The sequence below is a fragment of the Mustela nigripes genome, chromosome 3 (genome assembly GCF_022355385.1).
Source record: "Mustela nigripes isolate SB6536 chromosome 3, MUSNIG.SB6536, whole genome shotgun sequence".
Taxonomy (NCBI): Eukaryota; Metazoa; Chordata; class Mammalia; order Carnivora; family Mustelidae; genus Mustela; species Mustela nigripes.
In genome coordinates, this window is record NC_081559.1 from 157821006 (window position 1) to 157837329 (window position 16324).

The 16324-nt window shown below is 50.7% G+C and overlaps 1 protein-coding gene across 1 annotated transcript in view; it reads left to right on the plus strand.

The window, feature by feature from the left end:
- The window catches only part of PTDSS1 (phosphatidylserine synthase 1), a 61416-nt gene extending 53256 nt beyond the window's left edge, over window positions 1-8160 (plus strand). The window contains exons 11-13 of the mRNA XM_059394900.1: window positions 5109-5177; window positions 5921-5990; window positions 7958-8160. Coding sequence (XP_059250883.1) covers window positions 5109-5177; window positions 5921-5990; window positions 7958-8067 — 249 coding nt within the window. The 3' untranslated portion in view covers window positions 8068-8160. The remainder of the gene's footprint in view (window positions 1-5108; window positions 5178-5920; window positions 5991-7957) is intronic.
- Window positions 8161-16324: the final 8164 nt, after the last annotated feature.

Genomic DNA, 16324 nt, shown 5'->3' on the forward strand with positions numbered 1-16324 from the left:
TGAAAAAAGGCCCAGAGAGGTTCACGAGCTGGCTCAAGGTCACACAGATGGTGAGGGCAGAGCTGGGGCCAACATCCAGATGGTCTGGCAAGAGAGTTCCTGTCCCCCCTGCAAAGGCTCCCCCTTTCACGGATCCCCAGGTCCAAATGGGAATGATCCGCATGCAAACGAAGCATGTTCCTGTGTGACAAACAGTACGAAAGGTGTGTACCTAGAGAGCTGAGGGAGCACTAGAGGGAGAGCACCACTTGAGCTGGGGAGTTGCCAAAGTCTCCCAGGATGTACCATGCGAGCAGGGTTTTGAAGGGTTGCAGTGGATGCCCGCCCAGCCCTCAGGTGCCCCAGCTAAAAACCTCAGGGCTGCTGCCCCTCCTCTGCCCCTCTTGAAACCAGCGGGTCACCAGGTTCTGTCCACCCAGCTCCCTCCCCTCCCCCCACCCCCGCTGTCCCTGCAGCTGTCTGGACATGCACTTCCTCCGCATTCTGCCCCTCGGCCCCATTCTCTACGCTGCCCACCCCACCCCCCGCCCACTAGCTTCCGGGACTCAGACCTGATTCTCTTGCCCTCCTCAGAACCATTCCCTGTCATCGGGGGCTAGAGAAGGCCCAGTAATACAACATTTTTCAATTAAGAACAGTTCAAGGATAGGGTGAGAGAAGGCTGTGGAGATCAGCCTAGCATCTCTCTTACTGAGGATACACATTTTTCAGCATCAGCTTTCGGCGACAAGGGGCTTCTGAACAGTGAAGCCCAGAATGAGACGCACTCTCAGGCCCCAGGAAGCAGGTGGTCTCACGCGGTGTGGGCGGCCTAGCACGCATGGAAGGACAGGAAATGTCCAGCTTCCTTATCTCGGATTCAGCCGTCAGTGAGAGAGAACTCTTCTCCAGTGAAAGGTGTCAGGGGTGAGAGGCATGAGGATTATACCAGCAAAGCTCCTCCGTGTAGAAAGAAGTATCAAGAAGGAAGAAGAATCCCCGTCACAAGACCTACCAGCTACAGTGTGAACTCTTGTGTGTGTGTTTGGACGGTCGTCGTCGGGAGCCCGCATCATACCCACCCTCTTGGACTTGATTCTCAGGCTACCCCAGACGACTCTTAGTCACCTCACTGAGTCACCCTTCCAGACTTCTCTTGTCTTCACCCAGGGTGCTTTCTTTGCCTCATCTGAATGCTTTCCCCTCCTTTTTCTACCCAGTGACTAATGCCAAGACCAAACTTCAGTTCTGCCCTCCATGAAATGCACCCCTGCCAGCGGGCTGGTCAACTCCCCTTGGGGCGCTGGTCACACCTGGCACATACTTCTTTGAGTTCGAAACTCAGTGTCACATAATTTTGGGTTCTTTATATCGTCTCCTCAGCATTGTACCTCTTGCTTACAAAGACTGTTTTTGTTGTCCTCTTGTCCCCACTGACTCTAGTACCTGCAGTCTCTGACATGTTGGACTGGGCAAATGCATGGAGAATGAAGGAGTGGGCTCGAGCGATAGAGACCAGGAGGGACATCCAGGCAGGCTGAGAAACAGGCATGTGCAAAGATGTGCATCTGCGCCTGTGCCCAGCATCTCAGGAAGACAGCTCCCCCGTGGGGGAGCGAGAGTGTGGAGAATAAGGTGGGGGGAGGGGACAAGAGACTTCTGTTTCAGAAGGATGCTTGTGTGTCTATAGTTGGAGATCCAAGGACAGTCCTTCAGTAGGAAGACACTGGTTCTCCGAGAAAGGCTGCATGGGCTGGGAGAGTCTGGAGGGAGCAGAGGTGCTGTCTGAGAGTACTGAGGGTCCCACGCACGAAATGACAGAGGGTTGGATTTGAGAGCTGTTGAAGAGGTCAGCTCCACAGGTCGCCACGCTCCTTGTGATAGCATGAGGGCAACTCTAGGGTTTCTAGTTTGTGCCCCTGGGTGGCTTTTGGTGTTAGTCACAGATTGGGGGATATAAGAGAAGCCCATTGAGGGAACGATGAATTTGATGAGGGCTTTGGGGTTTGAGGGACCCTTAGAACTTACAGGCGAAGATGTCCTGTATCACTGGAAATTCCAGTCAGTCCAGTAACACAGGAAGACTTCGTCAGCGGTGGAGGTGCAGGAGGGGAGGGCCACTGTGCACAGGGCGAGGCTGGAACCCCTGGATTAGGTCAGGGGAACAGAGCCGGGGCAGGAAAACTGGCTGAGGATGGGATTCTTTGGAGCAGCGGCCACATTTAGGAGGTGGGCCTGAGAAACAGCCCCAGGAGATCAGGCCTTTGAAGATGAAGAAGACTGCCCTGAGTGTTATCAGTGTTCGTTGTGCCACAGAAGGGGACCTGGCCTGAACAGAGGCCATTGGCTGTGTTGGTTAGGGGTCCCCACTGCCCATATTCTGAAAGGAAGGAGGCGAGCCTTATTCAGTAAGAGTTAGGTGTGGCCAGGCCTCCCTTCTACTCAGAGAAAGACAGACCCTGATTATTACCCCTGCTTGACAGGAGAACAGATCCAGACTTTGAGATGAATGCAGATGCAGAGTTCGCGTATGCTGCTCCTAGGCAGTTCTGTGATCAGTCCTAGTCAGTTTGCGGGCTCATTACTCAAAGTGGAAGCCAAGCCAGGTCTGACCACACCCTGATTGCCACCACACCCCCCAGCTGTGTGCTGCTCTGGCCCTCATCCCACATGTTTTTGTCTTTTTTTCCTTGCTCTTTCTTTAAACAAAATCTACAATTGCTATTTTAAATCCAGGCCTTGGCATTTTAAGTGGATACACACCTAGATTTTCACAGGTGTGATTGCAAACCTATAAATTACAAGCTTTGTCTCCTGGGACAAGTGTGAAGTGGGCCTCTAAGTACCCAGGTGAAGTGATAAATTTGGCTGCCACAGCAGGCCCTTTGTGTGGCGATTGTGATGATAAGCACCTGTCGCTCACCACCCGGCCAGTGTTTGCCTGTGTTTGCCTGCCCGCAAATTGCTAAGTTCTAGCTGCCCCTCCCCGCCCAGCCGCCAGCCAGCCCGCCAGCCCCCCCACCCCCACCAGGGACAAGGCTGGGGAAGGTGGAGCACCACATTCCTGCCCTCTAGTGGGCAGAATTTGCAATGACCGCCATCCCCGTGCTCACTGCCCCGTAGGCTAGTGGAGTGAGGACAGCTATCTGGCCAAACTCCTGGTCTGGGAGGTGGAACCTGCCCCCCCCCCCCAAACCTAGGACAGTCTGTTTTGTTCTTTGTAAAGGAGCAAACACATCCTTAAGTTTGACACTATGCAAATCCTCTAGGCTTCCCCATTCTTCCCATGCCTCCAAAATGGTACACTTAATGGTGGTATATATTAGAAATCTTGAGCAAGTCCTAGAATATGCTAAAGCTTAGGAGTTATTTTCATTTTATCATCTTAATATATTAATTCATTGTCTAACTTTTTGATGGGGGAGGATATGAGCTTCCTTTTCTTTAAATCCCTCACCTATGGACGTGTGCCCTCTTGCATATGGCTTTAAAATAAAATGAACCAGTGGGTCTTCCATTTCATGTTGTCTCCACCACACCAGTATTCCCACTTTATGGACGTAGATGCAGGCCCTCCAGAGCCCTGGGACTCCTGTCTTTTTTGCACTTAAGGTGCTGCTGTGTACCCAACAGATGCTCGGTAAATGTGGTTGGCTGACAGGATCTGGGCCAGAGCCAGACTGCTCACTGCGGTGATGAGAACTGATGAGAGCTCAAAGCCCCTGCCTTCCTAGCAGGCTCAGCTCTGATCTGGAGTCCAGGCCATGCAGAGGGATGCTGCTGGTCCTGGCTGTTCCCTTGATGCTTTTCTCTCTCCAGGGGTGGATAAATGGATGGACGGATAGATAGAGATGTGAGGATGTATAGACATAAAATCAATATAGGATCCAGGAATACCAAGAGACCTGTGTCAAGGCCCCAGTTCGCTACATATTAGCTGTGTGCCTTGGAAAGGCCATTCACCTCTCTGAACCTTCATTCCTCTTCTGTGAAATGAGTGCTATCTGAGGCAGCCCTTTGGGATCTAAAGTTAGGATTCTCAGAAAGAATTAAACCTACTCAAGAAGAGAGTGTTCTACTCTGATTTTGCAGCTGTTCTTTATGGTTGGTTCAGGGTGACAGTCTCCAACAGGAAATGCAGGGGAAGAGACAGTGGTGGGACAATGAGGGTGCTCTGGTGTCAGTGAGTACCTAAGGCAAGGCATTCTGAAGAAACAGAACTGGGAGGGACAGTCCTTTTGCTTCGGTGATTCACTTACAGTGGGAAGGTCAGGCCTTGTTGGAGGGCCTGGAGGGAAATCATCTGTCCTCACTCTCCCCGTCTCCTTCGGGTGCTCCCAACAAGACAACCAGAAAGTTCTCCCTGGTTTTTAGTGGTTTGGCATATTTGAAGACGTTGGATTTCCGTAGGTGCTATTCTTTGCTTCAGTTAGAGTATAATTTAGGGTGTGGTGCAAGGTGGGTGGGGAATTGTCTGGGGAAGTAGAGGTTATCCCTGTCTCTGGGAACCCGAAGACCGCTCCCTTCCCATTTCACTCCGCTGGCTTCTAAAGCAGTCGTGTTTTCTCTGCGTTTTCCTGTGGACTTACAGAAGAAAAACAAAAGCATCCAGAACTGGGGTTGAGGCGGGGCCATGGAGACAAAAAAAGAGCTGAGAAAGCCGTGCAGAGCCACGGGCAGAGTGTCCCGCTGTGCCTGCCCCCAACTGAGACACTGCGGACTCCATGCCTTCCAGAGCCACTGTGATCCCAGACCGAGGGAACCTCCTCTCTCATTTACAGCTCCCACATAAGCCAACCAGCTGAGTCCTCGTAACTTCCCAGTGCTGGTGGCAGAGGAAGGGTCATGAGAACCAGACAAAGTATATAAAAGTATATAAAATCCTATATGCCCTCTCAAGGAGCACCTGCAGAGTGTGCAGAGAATGCTTCCCATCTTACCCACCATCGAGAAATGATCTTGCATTCTGATTATCGGCGTCATAAGTAGTCACTAGGATCTCTAGTGTCCTAGGATAGATGGCAAAGCCACATCAAGCCATCTTGTATGTTACAAGTTGAAACCCTGAAATCCCGGGAAATGGGATTTTTTTTTTGGTGCTACACTGTGTGCTTGTTTTTCTCTTCTAGGCTTTTACCACCTTCCTGTGTCTCTACGGCATGGTTTGGTACGCTGAGCACTATGGTCACCGAGAAAAGGTATGCAAAGGCCCCTCTTTAAAATGATCATGTCCTGCTTGGAGCTTTGTGGGGGCAGGGGCGGCGTTCATCTGAGAACATGGCGTGGCCATCATGGGGAACACGCTCCTTCTGTCCTGGCCACTGCAGAAACGTAACGGGTTCAGGATTCGTCCCCTATCAGTGGCTGACCATGCTTGTGAGTGTTATGCTCAGTCGGTCACTATTTCTGTACTCCTTTTGCAAGAGGTTTAAGACCCTGTTAATGGGTCTGTTTAAAAAATAAAATTACACGGAGAGCCCTGGACTGGTGTTTGGAAGACTGGGTTTTCTTCCCGGCTCTTGGACGTTGTATGTGTCTCTCTGTGATCCAGCCTAGGGCTCCCCCTCCTCAAATGCCTGCCCTGCCCGCCTCATAGAAGACACAGGGATTACAGTTAGCGGCCTGAAAACGCTGTGCTACGTTGATAGTCTACCTCAAAGTGTCATATCTTCTTCAGTAAAATACGGCTTTCATCCTTGACTTACACCGTAAGTTGAGGAACTGACAGTACTTTCTAGAAGATTGACGCTATAGCCCTGGGAGATAGTCATGGTTTTATAGCGAAGGAAAAGAAGCGTGATGAGGTTCTGCTGCTTGCTGGGGACGCAGGGGTGGAGCAGCCTGGCTTGCCGGCCCGCCCCCATCACTTTCCCTCATCCCCTCACCCCCCTGCCCCGGGGAGTACTTGAAGCTCCATCACTAAGTCTGCTTCTCTCCCTAGACGTACTCCGAGTGTGAAGATGGCACCTACAGTCCAGACATCTCCTGGTCTCATGGGAAAGGCTCAAAAGGTATCTCTCTCTTACTCATTGTTTAAAAATTGTATTGGGTTCTCTTCCTCCCCAAGGCCCAGTAAGGAGATGTGAAAGCAGTATTTATCCTCTGAATGTTGATAAATGTACACCCCGAGGTCTCTCAGACCTGCCCATCACATGTCATCCATTACCTGTTCATGAGACCTGCAGGGTACTGGTGGGGTCTGTCCAAGAGGCTGGTCTCATGAGAAGAGGTGCCGTGTGGTTCTGCCTCTTCTGGGACGGGAAGATGTGCCCCCGTCTCAGGCAGCCTGATGGGAATGTTCTTCCTCCTGGCTTTGGTCATGAGTGGAAAGAGGAAGAATTGCAAACCAGGAGGCGAGGTCCCTTAGAAGAGGTGGATTGATTTAAGTGTATTTGTTCAAGAGGCAGATGAGTAGAAGAGAGATTTCGGGAGTGAGCCAGGGATCTCCCACTGGCCTCTGCAGGAAGCCTTTGGGAAAGATTTGGGGCCACCTGGCTGTTTTAAAGAATGAGGCTTGTGGAAAGATAACACTGAACAGTCATCCCTTGTCAGTTCTCATGAGCCGATTGGACGTCTTGGCCAAAGAGAGAGAACTATGTGTCCTGGAGACCATGAATTTGAGCTCACAGAATTGCTCAGAGGAACCACGGTCCCACAGAGAGGAAAGCACTGCCTGGCAGTGCTTTCCTGAGGTTTTTTAGGGCCAAGGTTTTCAGAGTTTTTTCCAGGGAAGAGGCGAGCGTGCCCTCTGCTGAGTGGCCGGGCGCCCTTTCTGCAAGTCCTGAATCCGTGTCGATGGGTACCCTGTTCTGGATTGCTAATAGTAGTGGGCCAAGGGGCTCCCTCGGGCTCCCTCATTCAGAACTGCCTCCCTACAGATCATTTCTTGGCACTTCGAAGCCCTTCTCTGTTGAAAAGAAGTCTGTAGGAAGGAAGCAGTGATAGAGATATGTTTAAATGAAAGGTAGACAGAATAGTTCAGAAAAAAGAACTTGAGTGTGGTGAAAGAATCCATTGGACTAAGCCAAATGGCCCTTGCCATGGAGACCAAAATCTGGGAACTTGTTATGTTTTTAGTGGCTATGGTGGTGGAGGGCCTGGATCTGAGCCCTGGAGCAGTCTGCCTTGACTGCTGGGCTGGAGGGCGGCCATGCGCTCAGCCTTAGGACAGAGGCAGCTTGATGCCCTGCAGTTCTGCTTCTCTCCCAAGCCTCGCTCACACCCTACTCCCTGGGAGGCCCACCCCTAGCCTGCTCCCCTGCTTCCACCCTCCACCTCACTGACCCCTGCTGGCTGCTCAGGCATCCGGCTGATGGGGAAGTTTCTCTCTGAGGTCCCAGACAAACAGTAAGTGTGCCAGAGACGGTGCTGTCCCTGCAGCCCAAGAGCATCTCGAAGGTGTGTGGCATCTTCAGCGAGAGGCTCCAGAGGGATCCTGAGCGGCAGGGGCCTGGGTTTTAAAGCTGTTCAGTGGCTCAGATGATAGAGAGCATAAGAGCCTTAATTTTGTAGCGTCAGGGATCCTTCCGGGGGGAGATGTGGCAACTCTATAGTGCATCCACCCGTCAGGGCACAGAACTCTGGGTGATGCTTCCCTTGGTTATGAGAGTTGACTCGACACCCATGTGGTGTCATTGTTCTTGTTCTTCCTTGTGCTTTGAGTTGGTTTGTCCTCTCCCTTTGTCGTGAGTGCAGTCCACCTTACACAGTGAGAATGTAAAAGTTCTTCAGGGACCACCCCCCCCCCCCCATAATCTCCTTGCACAGGCAGGCAGTACCAGCCTGGTGCTGGGCTTCTGGGCCTTGCCGTCCTGTGTTCACCAGGCCACTAGATGGAGTGCAAGTATCAGCAGAAGAGCCCGCACTTCCAGCAGGCTCCAGACGGCGATGGCCGGAGCGGGGAGAACCAAGAGTCTGAGGCGTGAGCCCCTAGCCCCCCACAGCCACAGTGACGGTGTGTTCTCCTTCCTTTGGCCAGGTTCTGAAGACAGCCCACCCAAGCATCCAGGCAACAACGAGAGCCACTCTTCCAGAAGAAGGAATCGGCATGCCAAGTCAAAAGTCACCAACGGAGTGGGAAAGAAATGAAAACGCCTGGCTCGTCGCAGATGTCCCAGAGAGTGCCTAGAACTGAGGGGGAAACGGGATGGTGTGGACCTCTCCGTGCGGAGGGCAAACACGCAGTGCCATCAGGACGAGGAGAGGGGTTCGGGGGTCATTATTTGAGAGCGTGAGTCTTGTTTCCCATAGACCCGGCCACCCTGGGTGGCTCATTGCCTGGGATCCTTTGCCAATTCGGGGTCTCTTCCAACTTCAGCACTTGCCATACGGTCACTGGGAGGCACCGGAGTGCTGGCGGGTGGGGGCTCCCTCCCCGCCGCCCAGGACAGCACTGCATTGGTGTGTCCTGTGGTCGTGGGGCCAGAGACTTGCGGACTGGTGACCGGTCTTTATTTTTACAAATCTGCCTCTCCCTTTGGACCGATGGGTCCAGGTTCAGGCCCCCATTCTGCCTTCTATTTTATCGTCGTTAGTATTTGGTTTTAAGTTAGAAGCCACTGCTGAAGTTGAGTTGAGGAGGGCACTTCCCTCCCCGGAGGAGGGCGTCTGTGTCGCTCTCTCGCAAACGCGTCCCCTCTTGAGGACCTTACACCATGCGCAGTGGGAGGAAACCGGTCTGAGCAAAGGGTCGCTGCTCACAGAGGCTCCAGGGCTTCAGGTCAGAACCTGTCCTATTCGTTCCCAACATCGTCTGTCCTGACCGGCCACAGTGCACAGAAGCGGGGCTGCTCCCAGGCCGCGCACACCGGGCTTCTCTCCCAGCCAGGTGCCTTCTATATTGTGTTGGTTTCCCCCCGTGCCGCGTGGCTGATGTTGTCTTTTAGTCCCATGTGAGGTGCTGGTGAGTATTACCTTCCATCCGTGCCATGCTCTAGAACATTTACTTACCCTGATAGTTCACCACCTCTGATGGATTCCTGTTTTAAATAAAATAATTCATGTGAAAGTCCATCAAAGATGGGTCTCTATAAAATGCTTGTTTCTTCGCATCGTGTTGGTATTTTTCACCATTTGTAAGCAATCACGGTATTCTTCAGGTGACTTTAGGGAGACAGGAGTGCGGACGCGCTTTCTGCAGTGACAAGAGAAGAGAGGAAAGATGGTATTTTAGAGGGTGTACAGACCCACGTTCTGTTTCCACAGATCCCCGGATGAGCCATAGGAGACAACGGGATCGTCGTTGTGTGCACGTGGTGATGGTTAACCCCACCGAGCTGGATTTTTTTTTCTTTTTTTTTTTTTTTGCCTCTAACAGGGGGCTGGTACTCAGCTGATTGGCTTAGAGATCTAAATATTTGCCAAAAGAAATCCTCCTGTTCCTTCATTTCACAGAGCAGAGTTTTCGATGTCTTTCCCCCTTTAAGGAAATCTTTCACCCTGGAAGTGTCATGTTTTTCTTTTCTGCAAAGGAATTCCAGGGCAGGGGTGAGGGGGTGAGATGAATCATGCATAGCTGGGGTCACATCCTGTGCTCTGGGCTGTCGGCAACCACTTGGTTGAGTGGCCGCCTTGCTGGTGGAGGGCCACCTGCATTCGTTCCGCAGGCACCGGGACTGTGGGAGACGGCTGCGATGGGCGCCCCCGCCCAGCTCCACATTCACATGGGGTCCACACAGCAGCTCCGTCCTTCTCAGAAAGGGCTGAGACAACAGAGGTGCCCCTTGCAAAAACTGCCTACACTTTGACAGCACATCAAAAAGGCATTTTTAAAACACAGATAGACCGTATATGTTCTTTGCAAGTAGGGGTTTGTTTCATTTCCCCATGTGTTTTGCTTTTCTGAGCACCAAGTGCCCAAGTATATCACGGTATCATAGACACAGTCTGCCTCGACTCTCCTTCTGTGCACCTGGTCCACGTCGCAGAGTGTTTCCAAGTTCATTTTCTGGGAGAACTGGGCCTGGCCCTTGAACGCTCCTAACTCATAGCTCAGTCAGACGGTTGCAGCGTGTTCCTTTCTCCAAGGCCGGCTTAGGAGGAGGCACCTATTAGCACGCGGCGGCTGACTCCTGTGCGACATCGAAAAGCATAGAGCACATGAGACCATTTTTCCTCTGTGGCTTTGTCTGAACTTCCAGCAAAGTCCTCAGATACTTTTTGTGCCTGCTCTTTGAGTTTAAACTTTATTCCCCCCCCCCACCCCTTTCAGTAAAAGCTCTTGACACGGTGGTTACAAAACCAGTGCTTTCTGTGGCTGGCCCGAACCTCTGCTGCCTTTCCTCCTAGAAACCATACTGCTGGCTTTGGCCCACTTTTCCACTCGTTTCTATGGAAATGGACCTCTCATTGGGTAGAAACAGATCCGAGGCATCATTTAATATCAGAAACGATTCATTTGCAAATCATCTCACATTCGCCATTTGCAAACCACCCTCTTAAAATACGCTTGTTTTGGACATAACGCGCAAAGAATGTTTCCTGTCTTTTTCTCCGTAAGTGGCACCGTGTGGGGTATTAGATACCTTTCCTTTTTTGTCATTCTTGGTTTTCCATGTCCTTTCCCTGCTTTCCTTGTGTCTGCTTTCACCGTTTGAAAAAGACTTGGGCCAACCGCTCCCACAGCGACGCTAGAACATTTTATTGACCTGCTAAGCACAGTGATGATAAAAGATACCCCATAAATGTGGTCTTATTTTCACTATAGTGAGCTCATGAGTATAGTACTCACCCAAGAGAAAGAAAATAAAATTCCTTACCAATCAAATCAGGTTCTGCCCTAGAGGTCTCCCCTCTGAAGCTGCGTCTCTGAGCAATAGCTCTTATTGTCCAGGATCTCCCTTTGGACGTGAACACTGGGTTGTTTCATTTCTTTCTAGGAGTCCACTTGGCCAGGCCCTTATGGGAGGTGGGGGGAAGCCAAATGCAGGAATAGAACCACCTGTTCACCACTGGACACCAGACTGAATTGAGCACGTTAAACACAGGGGATTGGACTTGTGTGCTCTTTGAATTATGCTCAGCTCCTCCTGCAGAATTCCCAGGCCCACCACGGTGTTCACCAGCTGGGCTTCATTTGTAGTGTTCTTATTGTCAGAGAGAGCAGGAATCCCACAGGTAGGCCGTTGTCATCCCCACTTACATGATTGAAATCAAGACGTAAAGAGAGCCAAGACTTCTGTCTGTCCATGAGTGTTTCATCAGAAATGCATGTCTGTCCATATGTCGGTGTGCATTTGTAAGAGTCATGTTTGAGACCTGGTGCTTCGCAAGGATCTGCACTGGCCATGGCTAAGACCGATGGGCTGCACAGTCTCGTTGCTAGCCCGTAATGATTCAGTTTTTACATTTCCTTGATCCTGTTTTATTCTAAACATGATGCTAAGACTATCACAGGTGAAAGTCACAAAAAACTTGAATTGGAACTTTGGCATTATTTTTGGTGCAATACTTGGGCTTTTTTTTTTTTTTTTTTTTTTTACTTCCCTATCTTCTGTGAATTCAGAGGAATCATTTATGAATGTCAACCAAAGAAGGAGAAAAATCGTTGCGTGTGATTTGGTGGCAAGGGGGATTGTTAGAATGCTGAATTGTAAAAATCTTCCTTGTCTCCTCTGTTGACCAAAGGCTGCCTTTAACCCATTTCAGAAATTCATCTGTGACTTTGTCTATCTTGACATTCCCTTGCTTGCAGCTTTGTTGGATAGATTTTTGAAGCTGCCTATTGTATAAGATAATATTTGTTGTTAAAGTCTCACACAGGTCCGAGTAGCTCCAAGGCCTCCCAGGGCTATGCTTAGTTTTCATTATACATCATGATACTGTGGTTGGGAATCAGTCTCTATGGACAGCGCACATGGCTGGCTGGCCGGGTTGCGGGGGGGGGGGGGGGGGGGGGGGGGGGATAGCCAAGCTCCCTGCCTGTAGTGTTGGCAAAAGGGACTCCAAAGTCCCCAGCATTCTTGTCCTCCTGGAGCAGGGAGAAGAGCATTGGCAAATCCATCCCCTTATAAATCCAGTGAGGACAGGAACATCATTCAAGAAAATAGAATTTGCCCAAGAGTTTTGCTTTCACGGCTGATGCAGTCATGTGTGAAACTCTTGTGCCCCAGGTATTAATTTTTTTTTTCGTTGTTATCGGAAGGCTCTGAAAACATGTTCAGAGGGCCTGCAAGTTGTGGGCACGGATAATGTCCCACTTTCTGGAAGGTTTTCTTAGATCTGCGTGGCCCCCGGGGCCTCAGGTGCTGGTGTTTCTATGTAGGCCAAGTCCTTGTTCTGGATGCTCAGGAAAGGCAACTCGTGATTCTACCAACCACTGGAAATAAGGTTTGTTTGCCTTTAAAAGTAGACAAATTGGAGACTCAAGAACCAAAATACTGTATTTCCATATCTAAAGTATACAAAGAATAGCCTTAATGATGGTGTCAGATCGCAGGCAGGTTTCTGTAATAATCCGTACTGGAAAATCCGGACTGTAAACCTCAACTCTTCCCGCTCACTTGATGAAGGGCTCCTTTGGCTCATTCTCGTCAATCCGACTGCATACATCAAGGTTAGGTGTTCGGAATTGTATGGTTGCAACCCAGGAAAGGCTTAAGAAAGATCTCCAGCTTTCAAAATGTTTAGAATCCTCTACCTTCTTTTGGAGTGGACAAAATCCAGACCAGGAGCAAGGGGATGGATTTAATGGGCAACTGCTAGGTTATCTTCCAGACAGGCTTTCAGAGGACAGGGAACCATGGAAAGACTTCTAAGTGGAGCTCTTAGGACCCCTCGCTCCCCTGAATCTTCCTAGGACAGCAGTTGCACTCAGCTGGCTTTGCTTATGAGCCAGACCCCAGGTGGCATTTTCAATTCCAGGGGGACAGGGCCTCCCTGAAACCGCCCCTCACCCACCCCGTGGGGCCAGGTGTATGTATGTATGTGTGTTCTTCTTGAATCCAGTGAGTTTGGTGGTGTTAATCACCATTTTCTGGGGTTATGGTGCTTAGGAAGGGTAAATATTTGACCCCAGAGCACACAGCCATTAGAGGCTGTCGGATCAGCCCAGAGCCCAGTGCTCCTGTTTCCACTCCAGGCTCCTTGACTCGATTGCTGTGCACAGGTCTTAGGCCCCATTGCCAGACCAGAGCCTCCACAGACCTGCCCCCACTTTGCTTCCAGCCAGCATCCATGGCAGATACGTGGACACTGAGAAGCCTGCTCAAATGGGGGAGCCAGGCCCTTGTCTGCCCTCCCCCATGGAAGGCGACGGTATGACTCCTCTCAGGTGCCCACTGTGTGAGAGATGGCCAAACCTCCAAGCCGCTCTCCACATATTGGGTCCCCGTGTGATTCTGGCTGGTTGCGTGCTGGGTGGATGAAATAACCAGTGCTGTGTGAGAACATGGACCCTGGCCTCATCTGCGCTTTGTGTGGCCTCAGGTGAGTCAAGACGTGATTCCTTGAAGCAGGTCCCATCTCCGGGTTCTCTTCCACATGTTCTGATGCATTCTGCGAATTGTCAGAAGGCAGTTCCTCAGCCCATAGCCGCTCCCTCTACCCTCAGGAATCTGATTTATGATCTGGTGAAGCCGTAAACCTCTGCTCTTCACTTCTGAAAAACAGCAAAGTATGGGAAAGAATGTAAATTATAAATACTGAATTCCTATGGTCAGCAATAATGGAATGGCCTGGGTTTTGTGGGTTTTTTTGTTGTTGTTGTTGTTGTTAATATGGTATGCGTATGGCTTTGATTTCTAAGGGTCTAGGTTCCTCTGCCCCCCTCAACATATTTCTAGGGAGAATAGAGAGCCATGAAATACCCCGCTGAGATATGAATGAGAGAGAGCAGTTTTCTGACGACTCACTGGCCAGAATACTTGGAAGCCACTCTTCACAGAGGGACGGGATGGTAGGTGACTGTCACATACCCACCCTTTGCCTGCCGACCCAGTGCCACACCACTCCACACCAAACCCTCGTGTTCTCACTTAGCAAGCCTGTGTCACCCCAGTTGTAACTCTCTAGAAAGAGGTTTTCCTGTAAGATTTTTGAAACTCTCCACCTGTACCTGTTAGTCAAGGTTCTGTGCTCTCGCTGGGAACAGACTTCTTACTGCTGCCACTAGCAGTAAGGACAGCGGCAGGGTCACGGTAAAGACCAAAGGGTGGCATGGGTTTGAATTTTCCTTCCAGTGGTGGGTCAGCTCTGGCTTCGATTTCACAAACAGCTCCCCGCTCTGCTGAGGCAGAAAGAAACCTCTCAGTGACCAACTGTGTGAATTCCCCTTACCCATCTCAGACCACAGATGACAGCGCCTGGGATTGCTGTGCTGCCCTTCAGCACTTTTTCCCTTAAACTTGACCTCAACCCAGCTCACAAGACTGGGTGAAAGCTGAGAAAAAACCCAGGGTCTCAGAGTTCTTCCCAAGCTGCTGTTATCACAGCCTAAGTCTGCCAGGGTATCTATTAAAGTCGTGGTCAGCAAGGAAGCTGACGGCAGAGCAGTGTGTGTGTGAGAGTACGACACTTAAACTCGCAATCGTGTCCACCACGGAAACACATCCTCTCGCAAGCACCTAGTCACCCCCACACTTGCCCTTCACGTCTTCTTGTCATCTCCTTTGGACCTCATTGGATTCACAGAACGCCAAGCTCAGCTTGAGGGTGGGACCAGCCAGACCACACCTAGGACATGGACGAGAGGGCTAAGGTTCTCGAAAACACCCAAGTGGAAGTGTACATTTTGGCCCCTTGGATCACCTCCGCTGTGGGTCTCAATCTTGTGTCTCCCGGAAGTTTCCATTTATGGACCTCTAAGTAATTTCAACAAAAACTGAAGATAAGTCCAGTGGTGGTGGCCAAAGAAAATGTCTAGGTCAGTGGGGTGGTTAGTTTTACGTGTCACCCCTGACTGGGTTGAGGAAGGCCCAGACAGCTGGTAAAACGTTATTTCTGGGTGTGTCCCTGAGAGTGTCTGGGGAAGAGATTAGCATTTGAATCCGCAGGCTGAGTAAAGCAGATGGCCCTGGCTAACGTGGGTGGGCATCCTCCAATCCATTGAGGGCCTCAATAGAACAAAAAGGTGAAGGAAGGGCGAATTTGCTCTCCCTGCTTGAGCCGAGACATCCATCTTCTCGGGCATTATTGCTCCTGGTCCTCAGGCTTTTCAAACTCAGACTACAACCTCCCCCCAACACCGTCCCCACACACACGCACAGTTCTCAGGCCATTCGACTCAGACTGGATTATGCCATGCACCAGTGTTCATGGTTCTCTAGCTTGCAGACCATGGGTCATGGGACTTCTTGGCCTCCATACCCACGTAAGCCAATTCCTAGCAAGTCTCATGTAGATTGTTACAGATAGGGATAGAGATACCCTATATTGGTTCTGTTTTCTGGAGAACCTTGACTAACACAGCCAGCCTTGTGTTTGGACTGATGTCTGAGAGTTAAACTTGCAAAAGGAAATGAGAAAATAAAAATGGAGCCCGGTTCACCAGGCAGGCACCTCCTTCCTTCAGGATGAGTCCTCCTTTGGGGCCTCAGGATCCATCACTGCCGGGGACCAGCTAATCCATCCAGGAGGTTGCGCTAAGCATGAACACAAAAGGGAAGAATTAAGCTTTATCCACCCCACCCCCCCAGCTCCTCGTGCCCTTTGGCCTCTCAGCAGTTCTGTCACCTGCCCTGAACAGCTTGGTGCCAGGTTACAAAAGCAGAATGACACAGTTCTCCTGCCACAGATCCCCTGTCTCCCAGGGTTCTTGTTCTTTCCCTGTAAGGAGCTGACTGGATGTGCTTCCTCACATCTGACAGTTTACAGAGGAGTTCCTGCTCCCATGTAAGCCACTTCCTTCCTGACGAGACCTGCAGCCCCTCTGGTTCTCAGATGGTGACAGCAGTGTTCATGAGGGTTCTTTCTGGAGCCACAGAGGCCAGGCTGCCAGGGGCTATGGCTGCCGGGCGTCTAGGGAAGATGTTCTTTCCATATCTTGCCAGGCCTGGTTACTGCTTTAGTGAGAAAAGAACCCCCCAAAGAAAGGCCCTTCCTTTGGTGGTTCTCCCCCAAATGAAATAATTCTTTCATCCTGCTAACTTTATCCTGCTGTGACCAGTTCAGTGTGGGGAATTATTTTGGCTTTTGAATGTAAATGTTCTTCCCTCTCGCATCTGCTTACCACAAGCTTTCCAAACAGGCAGTGACAGACCATTGAGTAAAATGTTTTACTTATGTGTTTCCTCAAGAAAGCCACGTGCAACATCCGCCCCTTCCGAGCAAGTGTCTGTGCGAATCCGACTTCTCTCTGGGGTGAACTGAGCCAAAAATAAATCACTCCCTTGGCTGCAGGGAAAGGCTG